Source organism: Nyctibius grandis, chromosome 24, assembly GCF_013368605.1.
Source record: "Nyctibius grandis isolate bNycGra1 chromosome 24, bNycGra1.pri, whole genome shotgun sequence".
Classification (NCBI taxonomy): Eukaryota; Metazoa; Chordata; class Aves; order Nyctibiiformes; family Nyctibiidae; genus Nyctibius; species Nyctibius grandis.
This window is the reverse complement of record NC_090681.1, coordinates 3,826,505-3,841,622: the sequence shown is the minus strand read 5'-3', so window position 1 is coordinate 3,841,622 and position 15,118 is coordinate 3,826,505. Positions and strand designations below refer to the sequence as shown.

Below are 15,118 nucleotides of genomic sequence, written 5' to 3'. Positions count from 1 at the left end.
ATATGGAACGACCCCACAGTTTTTTTCATCTGCTGAAGGTTGTGTTTGCTGTCGATCGAGCTGTCCTGGCTGTTGCTGTAGTGGTTTTTGCTCTGAGCGTTAGTGTTGAGTGCTCTGCTGAGTGATCTGGCAGAAAGAGCTGGTTGCCCAAGTGGAGATCTTACAAACACGAGAGCCCTTTACCTGGCCACATGCATGTAAACACGCTCTTTTCGCACAGGTACGTCCTTTTGGGAGCCTGACTCAGCACCTTTCCTTTCCCAAAGATGTTGTTTGATTTTATTTCGCTTGGTTTTGCCAGGAGGCTCTTCGGAGACTCGTGCTGTGCATCGGTTCTCACCGTGCTGCAGAAGTGCTGCTCTTTAGAGCCGTGACTTCGGTGGGATCCGCTGTACTGCGCAGCCCAAGCCATCCCACAGCCTGTGTTCCTTGGGTTCGTGTGAAGGAAGGTCAGTAACTGCTGGGAATGGATGCGGGAGGTGCTCAGTGTTAAAGAAACTCATCTTCCCCATCCACACCCTGAATGATTTATTTCAGTGTTATTTAGAAGGTAGAAAGCGGATGGATTGACCCTAATTCTTTTACAGCCTGGTCCTTAGCAGTAACAGAGAGGAGCTGTGGCTTCTCAAAGTAAGCAGTGATGTTAAATACCTCGTGCCTCAGTTTCCCTCTTTGGGGTTTTGCTGTTTCATTGCTCTTTCCAAAGCAGCCTGGGCCACTTCCCAAATGGTCTGAGCTGTGATATTCATTAATGAAAGCTAAGCCAAGAGCTGGTGCTAGGAAAAAAAAAGACTGAGGGAAACTTTTAACATATGGAAAGCCCTCCGTGGAGCCTGTGTGCCTTCAGGGTTTTGCTTTTAAAGGACGTGAGAAGAGGCCCAGCAGCAAGGGAGCCCTGGCCAGGCTGGTGGAGGAGCTCCGGGCTGTGCTGGCAGCCACGGCTCCGGCGGGTGGCAGCACCGAAACGGCTTCTCCAGGTGACCTGACATAGGTGTGGAAAGGCAAAGGGACCTTCATCGCCTGCCACTTTCCAGCACGGCCCTCCCTGGCCCACTGGGAGTCAAGACAAGGATGCATTGGTAGGGTTTGGTTCCCACCGTCCCTCGTGGTGCCTGGCGTTCCCCTGCTGTGGAAGGACAAGGCCATGGTCTGTGGTCCTCTGGTAACTCAGACTGAGGTGGGGATTTGCACTCTTTAAGCCCCATCTGCAGTTGGTCGGACCAGAGCCTGCCTGTCCTGGCACAGTTTATCCCAGGGGAAACTGCCTTTCGGAAGCAAAAGGGTGCTTCTGCTTCAGCTCAGCCCGGAGAAAGCCGGTGGCAGCTGGGTGTTTGCAGAGGACAAGGCCATCGGGAGAAACACCTTCTGTTCCGCTGGGCGGAAGGGTTGAAGTCCAGGGATAGTGCTGGGATCAACCGCCGTTCAAACACAGCCCCGGGCATTCACCTGCCGTGGGGTTCAGAGCTGCAGTTACGGCCCTGCTCTCCCAGGGCTGTTAATGCCATCCCTTCATCCCCCCAAAACCTCCCTCAGCTCCCTCTGGGGTTCCTGCCGCTGCTTTTTCTCTGTCTTAACTCTGTCTTCTCTCAGCAGCTGCCCAACCTGCCTCCTGCAAATGACACCAGCCAGATCTGACACCAGTGCCAGTCTGAACTGGAAAAAGGAGTTTCACAGTTGTGATCACCCCGAGTGCTGCCCCGGCTCACACGAGCCATGACCCTGCAGGGGCTGAGGACAGGGACAGCCACCACGGTTTTGGTTCTGGCACCGAGGGAGCTCTGCCCTTAAACCAGGCAGCACAACGCTGTGTAAGGGCGACCCGCTGATCCCGTGGCTGGCGCCGTGCTGCCAGCGATCAGAGCAGGTTGGATGCGGGGTTTCTGGTGTCGGTGACAGAGCTGAGGCGGTAACGGGGAAATAATGAAGGTACAGGTTGGGTTTGGGGTGGTGCCCTGACCCACGTACAGTCCCTGTTTGCTGCCCCGGTGCCTGCCTGTGCTTGCTCCTTAGGAGGGGCTGGCAGCCGGCTGTGGATCCCGCTGCAGGTGCAGAGCCCGGCCACCTCCCCTGATCTCCAGCAGCTCCAGGGAGCAGCAGCAGAGCTCTGCACACCCCACTAAGAACGGGGTGAAGCTCGTCGCACCCCAGAACAGCAGCTCAGCCCTCCTGGCTCACCTGCCCCACGCACCATGGCTCAGCACAGACGCTGGCAGGTACGCTCGCTCCAGGGCTGATGAAGCCAGCACAGTCTGGCTTTATTTTTTACGGTAACGGGAATCCCTGTTGTTTCACCAGTGCCAAAGCACAGCCAGGCAAACGCGTGTGGGGTGAGCTGTAAGACAAACAGGCAGGAGGCAGCTGCCCTGACCCAGGTCCCTGCTTGACCACAAGGTCACTGCTCAGCTGGGTGGGTGCTGGTTTTTGACCCCAAGAGCCTATAAAACCAGGAGACTAAATGCAAACAATGTCCTGCTGCTCAAAAAAAACAACAACCCACCAAAAAAATACATGCCAGGTGCAAGGCCAGGTTGGATTTTACCCAAGCAGGTTTTTCAGCCGTTTGTGCCCACTCCCTCTGGGTGGAGGTGGAAACATTTCAGGGCAGCAGAGGCAAGAGCACAGCAGCAGGGATCTGAGGTAGCCAGTGAAGGACAGACAGGAGCCCAGGCTTTCGTGACATTCTCCTCGTTAGCTCATCATAAAGCAGACCTGGGGCAAGGGTGGCTTCCTCAGGGCAGCCACGTGTTGCTACGTGGAGAGCAGAGCCTGGAGCAATGAGCCTTGGTCATTCCTGAGTGTTTAAACTGGGCACGGAGGTTGTCCTGAGCGAGACAGGCAGCTCGCAGTGCCTCGCCTTAGCTGGGGGGCCAACACTAGTCCAGAGCAGGGAGCCGGAGAGGTATTTACAGGTGGCTGCAGAGAGCACAACCCCCCACCCAGCACCCTCATTCACAGGCTGCCCCCTCCCATCTCACACTGCAGCCTGGGCCCCTTCTGCGGGAGGAATCACACGCTCTGCCTGGAAATAGGCCACTTTTTTTTCCTTTATGTTGCGCTGCAGTTTAACAAAGATACGAACATGCAAAGTAACGCCACTTGTCAGCGGGAGCTCAGAAGAGAACACAGCGATGCCTGTCAGTAGTCAGCAGGGAGAGAGGCTCTTGGAAAACAGGCAGGAGACACGCTCCCAGCAAGAACAGCACCCTCAGAGACACCCCCTGCCCCCCCCCAGCCTCTCCCTTGCCCGCAACCAGACTCTCCAGCCCTCTCTTGCTGTAGGACAGCAGGACAACCTCTCCAGGTATGACAGGAGCCCTCCCTTAAGCGCTGGGCGACTTGCTCTGTTCCCCTTCTGGCAAGAATAGAAGCAGCAGCAAGGAGGAGCAGAGTCTGTCCCTACTGCAACAGCTGTTTTTTTTAGACTGGTGTTTTCTCTTCCCAAGGAGGCAGAAGGAGATTTTACAAAATAAACTGGTCCTTGTTTTCACAGAAGAGCAGGAAAGATGAGGGGAAGGGAGTAAAAACTCCAGAGCACTTGCTGCCAAACTGAAATGGCAAAGAGTGGGTTAGCAGCTCTGAAGAGCCAGAAGACGAAGCCATGCGATACCGTAAGGGTATGTCCCCAAACCTCTCCAGCCTGGCTCTTCCAGCCCCAACACCCTTTGTGCTCTAACCCCTCCTCCTCTCCTAGCTGCTGTTTGGGAAGTGTCACGGGTGCTCCGACAGGAGCTGTTGCAGGCTGATTCTGTGACCTTGCGTTCTGCTGGACACAGGACAGCTGAGAACGACTTCATGAAGCTGCCTCCACAGCAAGCTCAGGTGGGGGTGCTGGAAGGGTTTATTTGCCCAGGGTAAGGGATCCCTACATATCCGGCAACACGTGTCCTGCCCCATTCAACGGGCTGACTGAAAGAGGGGGGAGAAGGGGAGGGCTCAGTTGAATTTAGCCTTTGAAAAGTCCATTTCTGGATGCTGTTCCATGAACCTGCAAGGAAAACAAAGACAAGAGCTTGGGTATGAGTCAGCAGGAGGCACAGAACAGCTCTGTCTGAGCGGGGTAAGGCATCCCTACTTCCTGCACTACCCAGTTTGCTTCCTCCCCACACCCTCCACAGCAGGGACTGTTTTGCTGAGCTCCTTGGGACACACTCCCCATCCTACAAACACTTTTTCCTCGGGTCAGTGGTATCAGCAATCCTACCAGCCCTCAAGGTCAGCAAGTCCAGACACACAGGAGTTATTAATTATCAGACACACACCCTTTAACTGTTACCTCTCGGACGGACACGTAGCAGCTATGACACTGATTGTGGGGCAGAGGGGAGATTGCGAGGGGAGATTACGATTTAAGCTCAAACGTGTTACCTTAAGCATTACTGGGGACGTGGGGAATATCTCCAGTGCTGCGACAGTGAAAACGTGACCAGAGAAATCTGGTTTCAGACTAGGTGCAACCTGATTTCAAACGGACTGCAATCCCAGCAGATAGGACTATTTGGACTCAGGTTGCCACATCAGAAAGCTCTGAGAACAACACACTGTCCCTATGATTAGTGCACACAGAAGCTCCTGGCTTCCTCCTCTGCCCTGCAGTTCACCAAGGGATGCAACACTGAACCATGTGGAGGATTCACACACAAAGTAAGGGCAGGCCTCTCCCTTCCTCCATGCCCTCACCTCCTGATTTCCCCCTGAAATGCCACCACAGCGTTTCCACTTCCCGTTTCCACAGAAATAAGTGTTGTGAGAACAGTGTCCTTGTTTAGCAGCCAGGAGGGTTTCACTGGCAGAGATTAGGACCCACCTGGGTGTCACCGAGTCTACTTTGGCCTGAACAAAGTCTAAACTTCCTATCCATTCTTTACCAGCCAATCTGCACGCAAGCCAAACTTCCCGAGCACTGAACGAGCGACCTTGCCAAGAAGGTATCCTGTATGTGGACTTCCCAGGAGGAGAGGGCTGCCTCCCAGTCTACCAACTCAACAGACAGGCACTAAGGAAGTCTGGTCTCTGCTCTAAACCAGTTGCACCCTATGCTGTGCTCGGCGCGCTGATCAGAGCGAAGTTTCTGCCACTACAGATAAGCCAAGGAAGAAAAGGAGTCAGGCCTGCTACACGAAATCCTCCTTCCAATCCGGAGATAAGATGTGGGATTGCACTTGCTGAAGAAGCTGCATGACCCAGAGTTGCCTCCACGCCTTCCCCAAACGGCCTTGGGAGCCCCGTGAGTAATTTCCCTGCTGAGGTGCATTTATGCCAAACAGGGCAATAAAGACATAAAAGTGCTGTTGGCTTGGAGACAGCTATCTGGTGGCAGGTGTGTAGGGCACGGTGATTATCTGGGCTACCGAGTAGAGGGAGATTAGAAAACAATCAAGACCATGTTAAAGTTCAGTAGAGATGGTACCTCCAGTCCCAAACATGCTTTCTGGACTTGAAATCAGCAGATTAAGACAATTCCAGAGCTAGGCTATTCCCAGAATTTCCCGTTATGCTTTCTACCCCCACAGGCTTTTATAGACACTGGTGGCTGGCCAACACTTCAATGACTACGTAACTGTAGACGTGAACACAGGTAAGACTGAAGGCCAGCCTGTATTCTGCTCACGTATTTGGGTCAAAGAGGAAGAGGAGAGGGGCTTGGGAAAGCAAATCCCCCCAAATCAATTAGGTCTACGCACTTTTTCAAAATGTCTTGCTTCTTCTGTTCGTCAGATGTGGGGAGGCCCATGGATTTCTGTCGTTGATCATACATCATTTTCTCCACCATACTGCGAGTCTCGCTGTCCAGGTCTGACAACTAAAAGTAAGGACTTCTATCAAAATTGGAAGAACTTGTCTCAGCCCTTACAGAGGACATGAATACAGTGAGTTTACGCTATGCTGCGCACATGGGCTGCAGAAGTACTTTTACAGACACTGATCTATACACTCAGCTTCATCCATCTGAAATTTTATGTTCCATAATAGCATCGTATGCAGCAGTATTCCCAGTATTGGTTTTATGCTGGTAGCACAAAGATACAGAAGTTGAATGTGAGCTGAGGGTGAACACATCTATGAGAAGGCTCCATTCAGTAAAACCAGGGCAGTTCTTACCTTTGAGTTCTCTGGATTAATCTTCTTGGTGTTGATTTCCGGGTCTGTGGAGACTAGTTTGTTCCACCATTCCATCTTGTTGATCTGGAGGAATGAAGAAGCAAAAATATTTCCTTTTTCCTAGGCTTGTTCTAGGAATTTTATGTTTCAGTCACAGGAAAAAGCTGCTGGAATCAAACTTTGACAGTTTTCTAAATGTCAGTAAAATCTGAACACGGATAAATGGTATTACTTTCATTCCTAACCACTTTGGGTAGTCTGAACTTCCACAGCTGGGAAATCTGAGAGCATGTCAGATGTCATGTCTGGCATGACATAAACAGGATTGCAAACAAGTCACTTAGAGAGGCCCAGGAGCAGCAAGGAGGTCTGTCCTTGGATTTTCATGTCACTAACCGATGACAAAACATGGCTTTATTGCATTAAGGAATAACTTTAAAATGACTGATTTCTTTCCAGCTTTTCCTGAACTGCTGAGCAATCGATTGGATATCTGGGATTAGCATGGAGTTAGGCTGAAAACAGGGGGAACCTGCAATACCCTGCTTCCAACAGCACCACTGACATCATACCAAGGATAAGCAGGACTCTCCTCTTTCAGCTGACAAAGCCCAGGGCTTTCATAGGTTTTGTCAGACTCTCTTTTCACCTGGGAAGAGGCAGACAAGCCTGAATCTTCCCCAATTCATTCTGCTTTACCTTCTCCAGGTGCACGGTGACTGTTTTACCATCTTCAATCAGCCAGGAGCTCTCCTCCACCTTCACTTCATTGAAAAGCTCTCCATCAATGACAGGCGAATGGCCCTTCAGGCCCACTTTGAGGCGCCGTCTCTGGATATCCACCACCACGTCCTTCCCCTTCAACCTGAAGTTCACCTTGAAAGGGACAGCCAGCTGGACCAGACAAAGATCAGATTTGAGGAGCTGAGCAGTGAAGCCTCTCCTTACCCTCTTGTGCCACTGTTCTAAGACTTTCTGCTTTGGTTTCACCAGAGTAAGACACAGCATGTGATATTTTCCTTGGGGTACTGAGTGAGCGGGAGGTGAAAAGATACAAGAGTTAAGTTTGGACACAGGATGGCCAATACCTCCAAAGGACCATAAAAAGGGAAGCAGAATTTAATGTCTTGTTAAAACAAGACCAAGGTTTGGCAAAGTTAACTAAAGCTTCTGGGAATTTTATTTAGTTACCAAGCTCTCTCCCAGCTATTGAAATCCTGCCATTAAGTAAAACAACCTTCCACAGGCAACTGAGATACAGGGCATCGGCTCCACCACTCTTACCAGCACCTGCACCTATCCCCTAGCTCAGATTCCTCAGATCCTGGTAACAAGGCAACACTTACATCCAGTTCTGAAAGGGTCTGTGTCCATCTATAATTTGGAAGGTCAGCTCCATTGCCAGAGTTGGGCTTAAGTTTTCCTTTATCCTTCTCATCTTCCTCTTCATCATCTGTTTCCTAAGCAATGAATTTAAAGTGTAAAGATAAATGGAAGCTTGAAAACCTTTTTTCTTTCATTTGTAACAACAGTTCTTGGTTTTTATAAGAATTTCAGGTCAGCTGCACATATTTGAGAGTCACATAAATTTAGCCCGAAACGAAAACGTGTTTCTGTTAAAACATAATTACAAAAAAGGGGGGAAAAAATAAAACCCTACCCCTGAAAAAAACCAAAACCCACACTGAAATCTTTGGGAATTAAGTGTGTATTCTCAACATATTCCCTCACATTCACAGGAGTTCTCATGGTTGTCCAGAGCTATTTCTTTCAGCCTAAAATAAAGTCCCTAGATGAGCTGTTTGTTACCTGTTTGTTAGAATCTGGAGATTCACCTTCATCCTCCGAGGGTTTCACTGGGACACTGTTAATCTGTCCTTGTGTCTCTTTTTTCTGTTTAAAAAGGGAAGGAACATGCTCAGACAAGAGTTGGCACTCTGTGTTACTTGCTGATCTGGCACTAGGTGGCCTCAGCCTCTTCAGCTGAAAGCAAAGAGCAGGACTCAGAGCTACACTCCAGACTGACTGAGAATTTTCAGCCCTTGGAACGATGTTACAGGAAAAGTGGCACTGCCAAGGGGAAGAACCCCTTGGTCCTCACACCTCGAGGCCTGTAGCAGAGGGTGTTGCCACCATCAGAGATCTTGCTGAAGGCAGAAAGGCAAAGTGAGTTATGGAAGAATCCACATGAAAATGCAATGGTTTGGCCTTGGCTAATTTAATTTTGAAGCACACCAGTCTGGTGGTCCAGACACTGCAAAGGAACAAGTCTGAGCCATTTTAACCACTCACTGCTACCCGAGATACATGCAGGCCAACGGAGGAGACGACCCACATGGTACCTGCAGGCACCAGCCACCGCTCTCACCTGGTCGATCTCCAGCTGCAGCCTTTCCGCTTCCTCGTCCGTAAGTTCTTTAATCTTTGGCTCGTTTGCTCCTTGCTTTTCTTTCGCAAGTTTCGCAGCTCTCTCCGCCTTTTCACGCCGCTCTGCCTCTTGACGAGCCTTTTTCTCTTTCCGCTCCTTCTGAGCTAGTTTGTTGTGATGGTTGAAGGTATCTGTGATCAGCTGAAATACAGGAACACGTACCAAAGGGTTTTAAAAAATCACCACTTTTTCAAACCCCGACGAAGCCAACTGTCTACTGAGGAGCACGAGAACATTTGTTAGTTGTACAGATGTTGTGACTTTTCCCTTCATTTTCACTCTAGTCTTTTGACTGAAAAATCTAGAGTAGGGGTAAACTCAGAATATTTAAATGTAGCTGTTCCTAGTTCTTCCTTATACAGGGAGTGTTATTTCCATGGAGAAAACAGGGAAAAAACAAAAGATTCTCCATTTGTTTTGGCCTTTGTGCAATTCCAGCAGGATAAGCAGATGCCTCACCCAGCCATTTGACAGCTACTCCGCACATCTGGGACAGCTGGAAGGACGAAGACACTGGATCCAAGATTTTTTACCAATTTCTGACCTTTCCCACAACAGGGCTTTCCCCCAGGCACTGGACGGAGATTCAGCATCATGATTTAGAAGAGAAACATTTGAAAAGCTCAGTGTTTTACACTTAGGGGCAAGTTCCTTCATAACCCTCTGCTTCAAACCTTACTCCAAATTCTCATGTTGTTGTGTCTATGAAAAGCAAAATCTCAAGGTCTGTGATGCAAACCTGCCACATGGCTCAGAGGGAGAGTACACGGGCAGGAAGCCAGAGCAATCGCCCCGTGGTCGATAACGCCAGTAGCGCTGTGCAAAGCAGCACGTATGAGAAGTGAAGTCTGCTCCAGAAAACAATATAGACAGAATCAGAGAAAAGGAATTGGAGTGGAGAGAGTTCTCAGAAGGGGGTTTCGGGAACTGGTTTATATATATCCCAGAAACTCCGGGGGGGGGTTCAGCACCTTTCCAGAGCAACTCAAAGCATCCACACCGTGTAGTTTGGTAACCAACCACCAAGTATTTCTGCTTTGTTTTAAAGGGGAAAGCAAGATTTATTGACACAACGCGAGTCCAGTGTCTCCTAGGATACAGAATTCCAGCCTCTCTCCCAGCCTCTGTTCTGAACTGCACGATGATCCACGGTGAGCAAACTATCTACATGGGCCGTGCTTGCCAGCGTACACAGACTGCGCTTCTCTCAACGTACCACCACACCCACCTCACTCTACACAAGGGTTTCTGAAATGGCATCCCATAAAAGATGATGACCTTCCTGCCCTCTCCTCTTTCTCTGTCACGCCAAAGGGCGAGCAGGACTGGGGAAGCAGCAGCTTCTTCGATTTTTGTTGTGGTTACTATGGTGTCAGAGACTCTGTACTGAGCACCTCCTCAGAAGACCAGAAAGCATTTTAGCAGATACCACCCAAGGGCACAAACACTTTCCTTTCACAGCCACAGACAGGGATTTGCTGTGGAATTGCCAACAGAAGTAGCCAGGACCTCCAAAAGCACCAGCCAGTGCTCATCTCTAAAATGCTGCTCAGGGTTTCACTCCCTGGGAGCACGCAGTCCCCAGGAATTCACAGATTTGCTCTCTAGTCTTAAGAAAAATGACAGGAGGCTTCATCTTCCTTTGAAACCATCCTCTTTCCCATCCCTTACCTGCCTTAGTTTTGCCACTTTAGAGACTAGACAGTTACACACTGTGTTAGCAATTAACATCAGCGCCTGCTTTGCCGGTGGAGTTCCAGCGCTCCAGGAAGGGGACAAGCTGCTATACTGGTAAGTACAAGCAAAAACCCTTTAGTTCATGTTTCAACTCTCTGGTTCTTATTTCCCTACAGTGAAAACATTATGTTTTTCAGCTCTCAAGCCACCTGAGGAATACCTGCTGGACAGGAGATACTCAGGCTGCCAATGGGACCGCCCAGACCGCCAGGCTTGCTCCCCAACACCCTCGCTCCCTCCAGGCACTGCAGCCCTGAGCCAAAGGTGCAGCTGCATGTGCAGAGATGCGGACTTTGTGCTTTTTCTGAGATGAACAAACAAGGTAACCTGCAGTTATCAACACTGCGGTGTCTGTCACCGTTAAGTCACTGCGTCTGGCAGATTTGCTTTCCAAACAAGCCTTTGGCCAGAGCAGGACAGAAAAAAATCGCACTGTTGGTACCATTCGAACAAGCAATCCTGTGTGCCTCACCTCAGATAGGGGCAGCTCGTGACTACCTGTATCAGTGATGTGTTTCAGCAGCAGCACAGGCTGCTAGTTCCCAAGTGCACCATATGAGTTGTGCAGGCAGGGAAGCCTTAGCATGGCACAGGCATGTGTGGAGTGTAAGTCAGAAGACAAAACCTTGAGGATTTGGTTTTTTACCTTCTCTGCTACTCCGTCTTCTCCACCGGTGAAGAAATCAGTTTTACGCCTCAGGAAACTAAAGAAGGTGTTCACCAGCTGGTAGAGGAAACAGGGAGGTGGGGTGGGAGAAGAGAGAGAGAGAAAAGAGCAATGAGACCAGGTCACTCCAAGCCACCTCATGTCTCTCAAGCAGCCTTTATTCTTTGTACTCCCTATGTGTCTGTGCCAGGATTGTACCGAAACCAGCCCCACCACCATTTCACAGAGAAAATATCCAGTGGCTTTTGTGGAGCTCCAGCTCCTGGATTCCCAGTTTTCAGAAGGGGCATTTGTGTGGTTTACATGAAGAAAGGGCGAGCAGTTTACCCTCAGGTCACCCTGGAGGTACACCCACTGTGATGTCCCAAGCTGGTATCTGAGGCAGGAATTGGGGTGGGTACGTGTGTGTACATGCATATATACATGTATGTATACAGATACACATATATACTGTATTTTGCTTATTTGCACACCCAAACCCTCAAAGTGTGCAAACTCCCCCTCTCCCACGTCCTGGTTATTTTTACAGAATAACTGCCAGCTGCCTGCCCGATATTGCGATGAACTCACAGTTATGAGCTGGCAGCCCCCAACCACCCCTCTGGAAATCCACACTCCCCGTGCACTTGGCTGATCTTTATTTCCCAGGAATTCTGCCCCATCAGTATTCCCAGCACAGGTTTCACTGCAGCACGAGGAGCTGTTATTTGCACTATTTCCCCAAACCATCGGTGTGGGGGATGTTCCCCCCCGCTCCAGCCCTCCCGCAGCTCAGCACCCCCAGAGCCCCCAGCAAGAGCCAGCACCGTGGGAAGCGTGAGGTGTGTCAGCAGAGCCCTGACCATGAGCCGGGGAACTATCTTCACGCTCAAGCACGCTTCGTGGTCGACCCTAAACGCGTCAGGTCTCAGGGGGCCGCTACCAGGTGGTTGTGCAGGGACAGAGGGACCCGATCCTCCCCTGCGGCTTTGCTTTGCTGTGACCCGGCCGGGCGCTGCCTCCGCACACCGAAACCTCCGGTGGGGCTGCGGCATCGGCCTGACCGAGCGCAGAGGGCCCGGGAGTGGGCGCAAGGCCGCGGTGAGGGCACAGGCCGCAGCTCCTCAGCCCCTCCTTAGCCTCACGCTAATTAATTAGCGCGTCCTCCGCGCTCCCCGGGGCTGGCGCAGGCCTGGGCCGTTATCGCGGGGGGGAGGACAAATGCCTCCCGCGCCGCACGTGCGGGGCCCGGGGAGGGCCGGGGCGCCCCCACCTCCGCTCGCTCCTCCCGGGCCCGCCCCGACAACCCCCCCCCCTCCCGCCTCCCCGGGAATACGGACAAGCTTCCGCCGCGCCCTGGCCCCGGCAGCGCTACCTCGCGCACGCCGCCCTGGTGCTGCTGGGCCATGGCGAGGAGCATGCCGTCGAAGCGGTCCTCCTGCTCCGCCGCCTCCTCCGCGCTCAGCCCCATCCTGCCCGCCGCCACCGCCGCACCGGCCGCCGCAGCCCCCGCACGCCGCCACCCGGAACCGGAAACGGCGCGAACGGAAGCCCGCGCGCACCTCCGCCACCCGCCAATCCCAGCGCTCGTCCCAGCCGCTCTCTTCGCGGATTGGCCGCAGCAGCGTCCAATCCGCCGGAGGGAGGCGGGACTGGAGGCGCGGGTGTCCGGTTGCTATAGCGACGGCCAGGCCGGGCCCTTCCAGAAAGCTCGGCGGAGGCCGGTGACCCCGCGGGGCGGGTCAGGGGTCAAAGTGCAGAGGTCGCCCCGGGGGGCAGAGGCCGCCCGAGGGCCGCAGGTGCTGCTCGGTGTCTCGGCCAGGCCTTGCTCTGCCCTCCCGGGGGCCACGGGCACCCTCAGCCACCGGCTGCGGTGATGGGAGGCGGCTCCGGGGCATGGCCGCGGTGCCTCCCCCAGCTCCATCACCCCTCCCGCTGCCTTGTGTCCCCCCTCCGCGGGCCGAGGCCCGGGTCTGGCCTTTCCCCCGGCCGAGGTGCCGCCATCCCCGGGGCGGGGGCTGTCAGCCTCTCTGCCCTCACCCTGCCACCATCCCCCGGGAAAACAGTGGTTAGAAGCTGCTCGAGTCCTGCCTCCATTTCTGCTGGTCAGCAGGTAAAAATACCTGGTAATTACCAGTGAAAATCTGAGCCTTTCCCCTGCCCTGCGTTTCCTCTGAGAGACACAAACCAACGGGCCCCACCTGGGAGTGAAGCCGTCGGTTCACCGGCTTCCTCGCCCGTAACAACAGGAGTCTCCTGTCAGCAAGGTTAGGCAAACAGCCGCTGATAAAACCACTTCCAGGTTGTTCTTTCCAAGGCCGGAGCGCGCAGATGAGTGCCCTGTGTGTGTGTGTGAACCCCCGGGCAGCGACACCTGCCATGCAGCGCTGCCCGACGCCAGCGCGGGGCCTTGGTGCCATGGTACAGGCTGGGTTAATGACTTTGTTTATCCTGTTTGGGTAATCGCGATAAGGCCGCCCAACCCCGCTCGGCCTCCTCCTCCCCGCGCCGCTGGCCCTTCATTGAGAAAACGGCCGTTGCAACGAGGAGAACTCGTTTGCCCCAGCCAATCAGCCCAGGGACGGCTGGGTTGGTTTGGTGGTTTTTTTTTTAATGAGGACTGCTTAATGACAGAGCGGTCAAGGCTGCAGAGGGGTGTTTCACTGGCGACCCGGCCTTATAAGAGCTGGTGTGAGCAGCCGTGGGCTGGCAGAGCTGGGAGGACGGGGAGAATCCAGCCTGTGACAGAGGATTTGGGAGGGATTTTCCACCTCTCTCCCGTCTGCTGTAGCAGGAGCGGAGTTTTGCCGAGGATCCAGCCGCCCGGCTCAGCTATGACCACCCGCGGCACGGACGTGGACTGCGAGAGGTGCCAGTGCCACGGTGAAGACAAGCGCACCGCCATCCTCTACACCCTCCTCAGCCAGAACCTCCACCACAGCCGGGGCGGCCGCAGCCCGGCCCACCGCCGCTGCCTCTGCCACCAGCGCCGCACCGTCTGCCTGCGCACACCCCACGTCACCTGCCAGGCGGCCTCCAACGTGCTGGTCAAAACCGTCAGCTTCATGAAAAACCTCCCTTCTTTCCACCTGCTGCCGCGAGAGGATCAACTCCTGCTGCTGGACAGCTGCTGGGTTCCCCTGTTCCTCCTGGGGCTGGTCCAGGAGATGGTGACCTTCGAGGTGATGGAGACCCCAGCCCCCAGCATGCTCAAGAAGATCCTCCTCGATGGCCAAAGCAAACGGCAGGAGCCCGAGCGGACGCAGCCCACGCTGGCCGCCGTGCAGCGGCTGCAGTGCTGCCTGAACACCTTTTGGAGCCTGGACCTGAGCCCCAAGGAATACGCTTACCTGAAGGGAGCCATTCTCTTCAATCCCGGTGAGTGCCCGGCCCTCGCGGCTCTGCCGGCCGGCGGGAGAGCCCACCCCGCCCGCGTTGGGATCCGAACACCTCTTGGCTCGGAGACGCACCGGGAGGTGGGGAGGAGGGATGTCAAACGTAGTGGTAAAAGCCAGAGAGCTTTGCTTGCCCTGCAGACTATAAAGGACTCCGGGATTTAATTTGCAAGGTGTGGGTTTGCCCAGTTAACTACTTTTGCTCCCTCAAATAGCTACGTCTCGGTAGCGCTGTGTACATCTCATCAGCGTGGCCTGGGAGATCCCTTCTGAGGAACAGGGAAGGGTGGGGATGGGAGAAACCTGGGGCTGTTTTCCGGCCTTCCTCCTCACCGGCTTTTCCTCCTCTCCCTCGGCAGATGTCCCTGGGCTGAGAGCCTCCCTCTACATTGCGAGCCTCCAGCGGGAAGCCCAGAGAGCCCTTCAGGAGGTCCTGCAGCCCCTGCACCCCGAGGACCAGGGCCGCTTTGCCCGCATTTTGCTGATCGCCTCCACCTTGAAATCCATCTCCCCCACCCTCATCACGGATCTCTTCTTCCGACCCGTCATCGGCAACGCCGACATCGTCGAGCTCATCGCCGAAATGCTGTATGAAATCACCGGCAGGCAGCTGGCCCCCGCGGCACGCGTGGCGTGCTGAGCGGCCTGTCAACGCTCCCCACGCCTCACCGGGCAGCAAAGCGAATCTGGGAGCGGGGATTTAGTGAGAGAAACGCTCTGGACTCTGCGGGGAACCACTCATTTCGGTAGGGCTGAGGGCCGGAGGATTCAGCCAGGCTGCAGCAGAGCGCACAGAGAAACGGCTCCAGTTTG

The 15,118-nt window shown here is 53.6% G+C and overlaps 2 protein-coding genes across 2 annotated transcripts; one reads left to right on the top strand and one right to left on the bottom strand.

Annotated features, from left to right (window-relative positions):
* Positions 1-3,022: 3,022 nt before the first annotated feature.
* NUDC (nuclear distribution C, dynein complex regulator) lies at positions 3,023-12,430 on the bottom strand. The gene is made up of 9 exons (XM_068417863.1): positions 12,286-12,430; positions 10,911-10,988; positions 8,468-8,668; positions 7,909-7,992; positions 7,446-7,559; positions 6,799-6,993; positions 6,100-6,183; positions 5,682-5,800; positions 3,023-3,985 (listed from the first exon to the last, which is right to left on the bottom strand). The coding sequence occupies exons 1-9, from the start codon at positions 12,379-12,381 to the stop codon at positions 3,934-3,936; spliced, it is 1,023 nt and encodes a 340-aa protein (XP_068273964.1). The 5' UTR covers positions 12,382-12,430; the 3' UTR covers positions 3,023-3,933.
* Positions 12,431-13,744: 1,314 nt separating this feature from the next.
* On the top strand, positions 13,745-14,945 carry NR0B2 (nuclear receptor subfamily 0 group B member 2). The gene is made up of 2 exons (XM_068418086.1): positions 13,745-14,288; positions 14,665-14,945. The coding sequence occupies exons 1-2, from the start codon at positions 13,745-13,747 to the stop codon at positions 14,943-14,945; spliced, it is 825 nt and encodes a 274-aa protein (XP_068274187.1).
* The last annotated feature ends 173 nt before the right edge of the window (positions 14,946-15,118 follow it).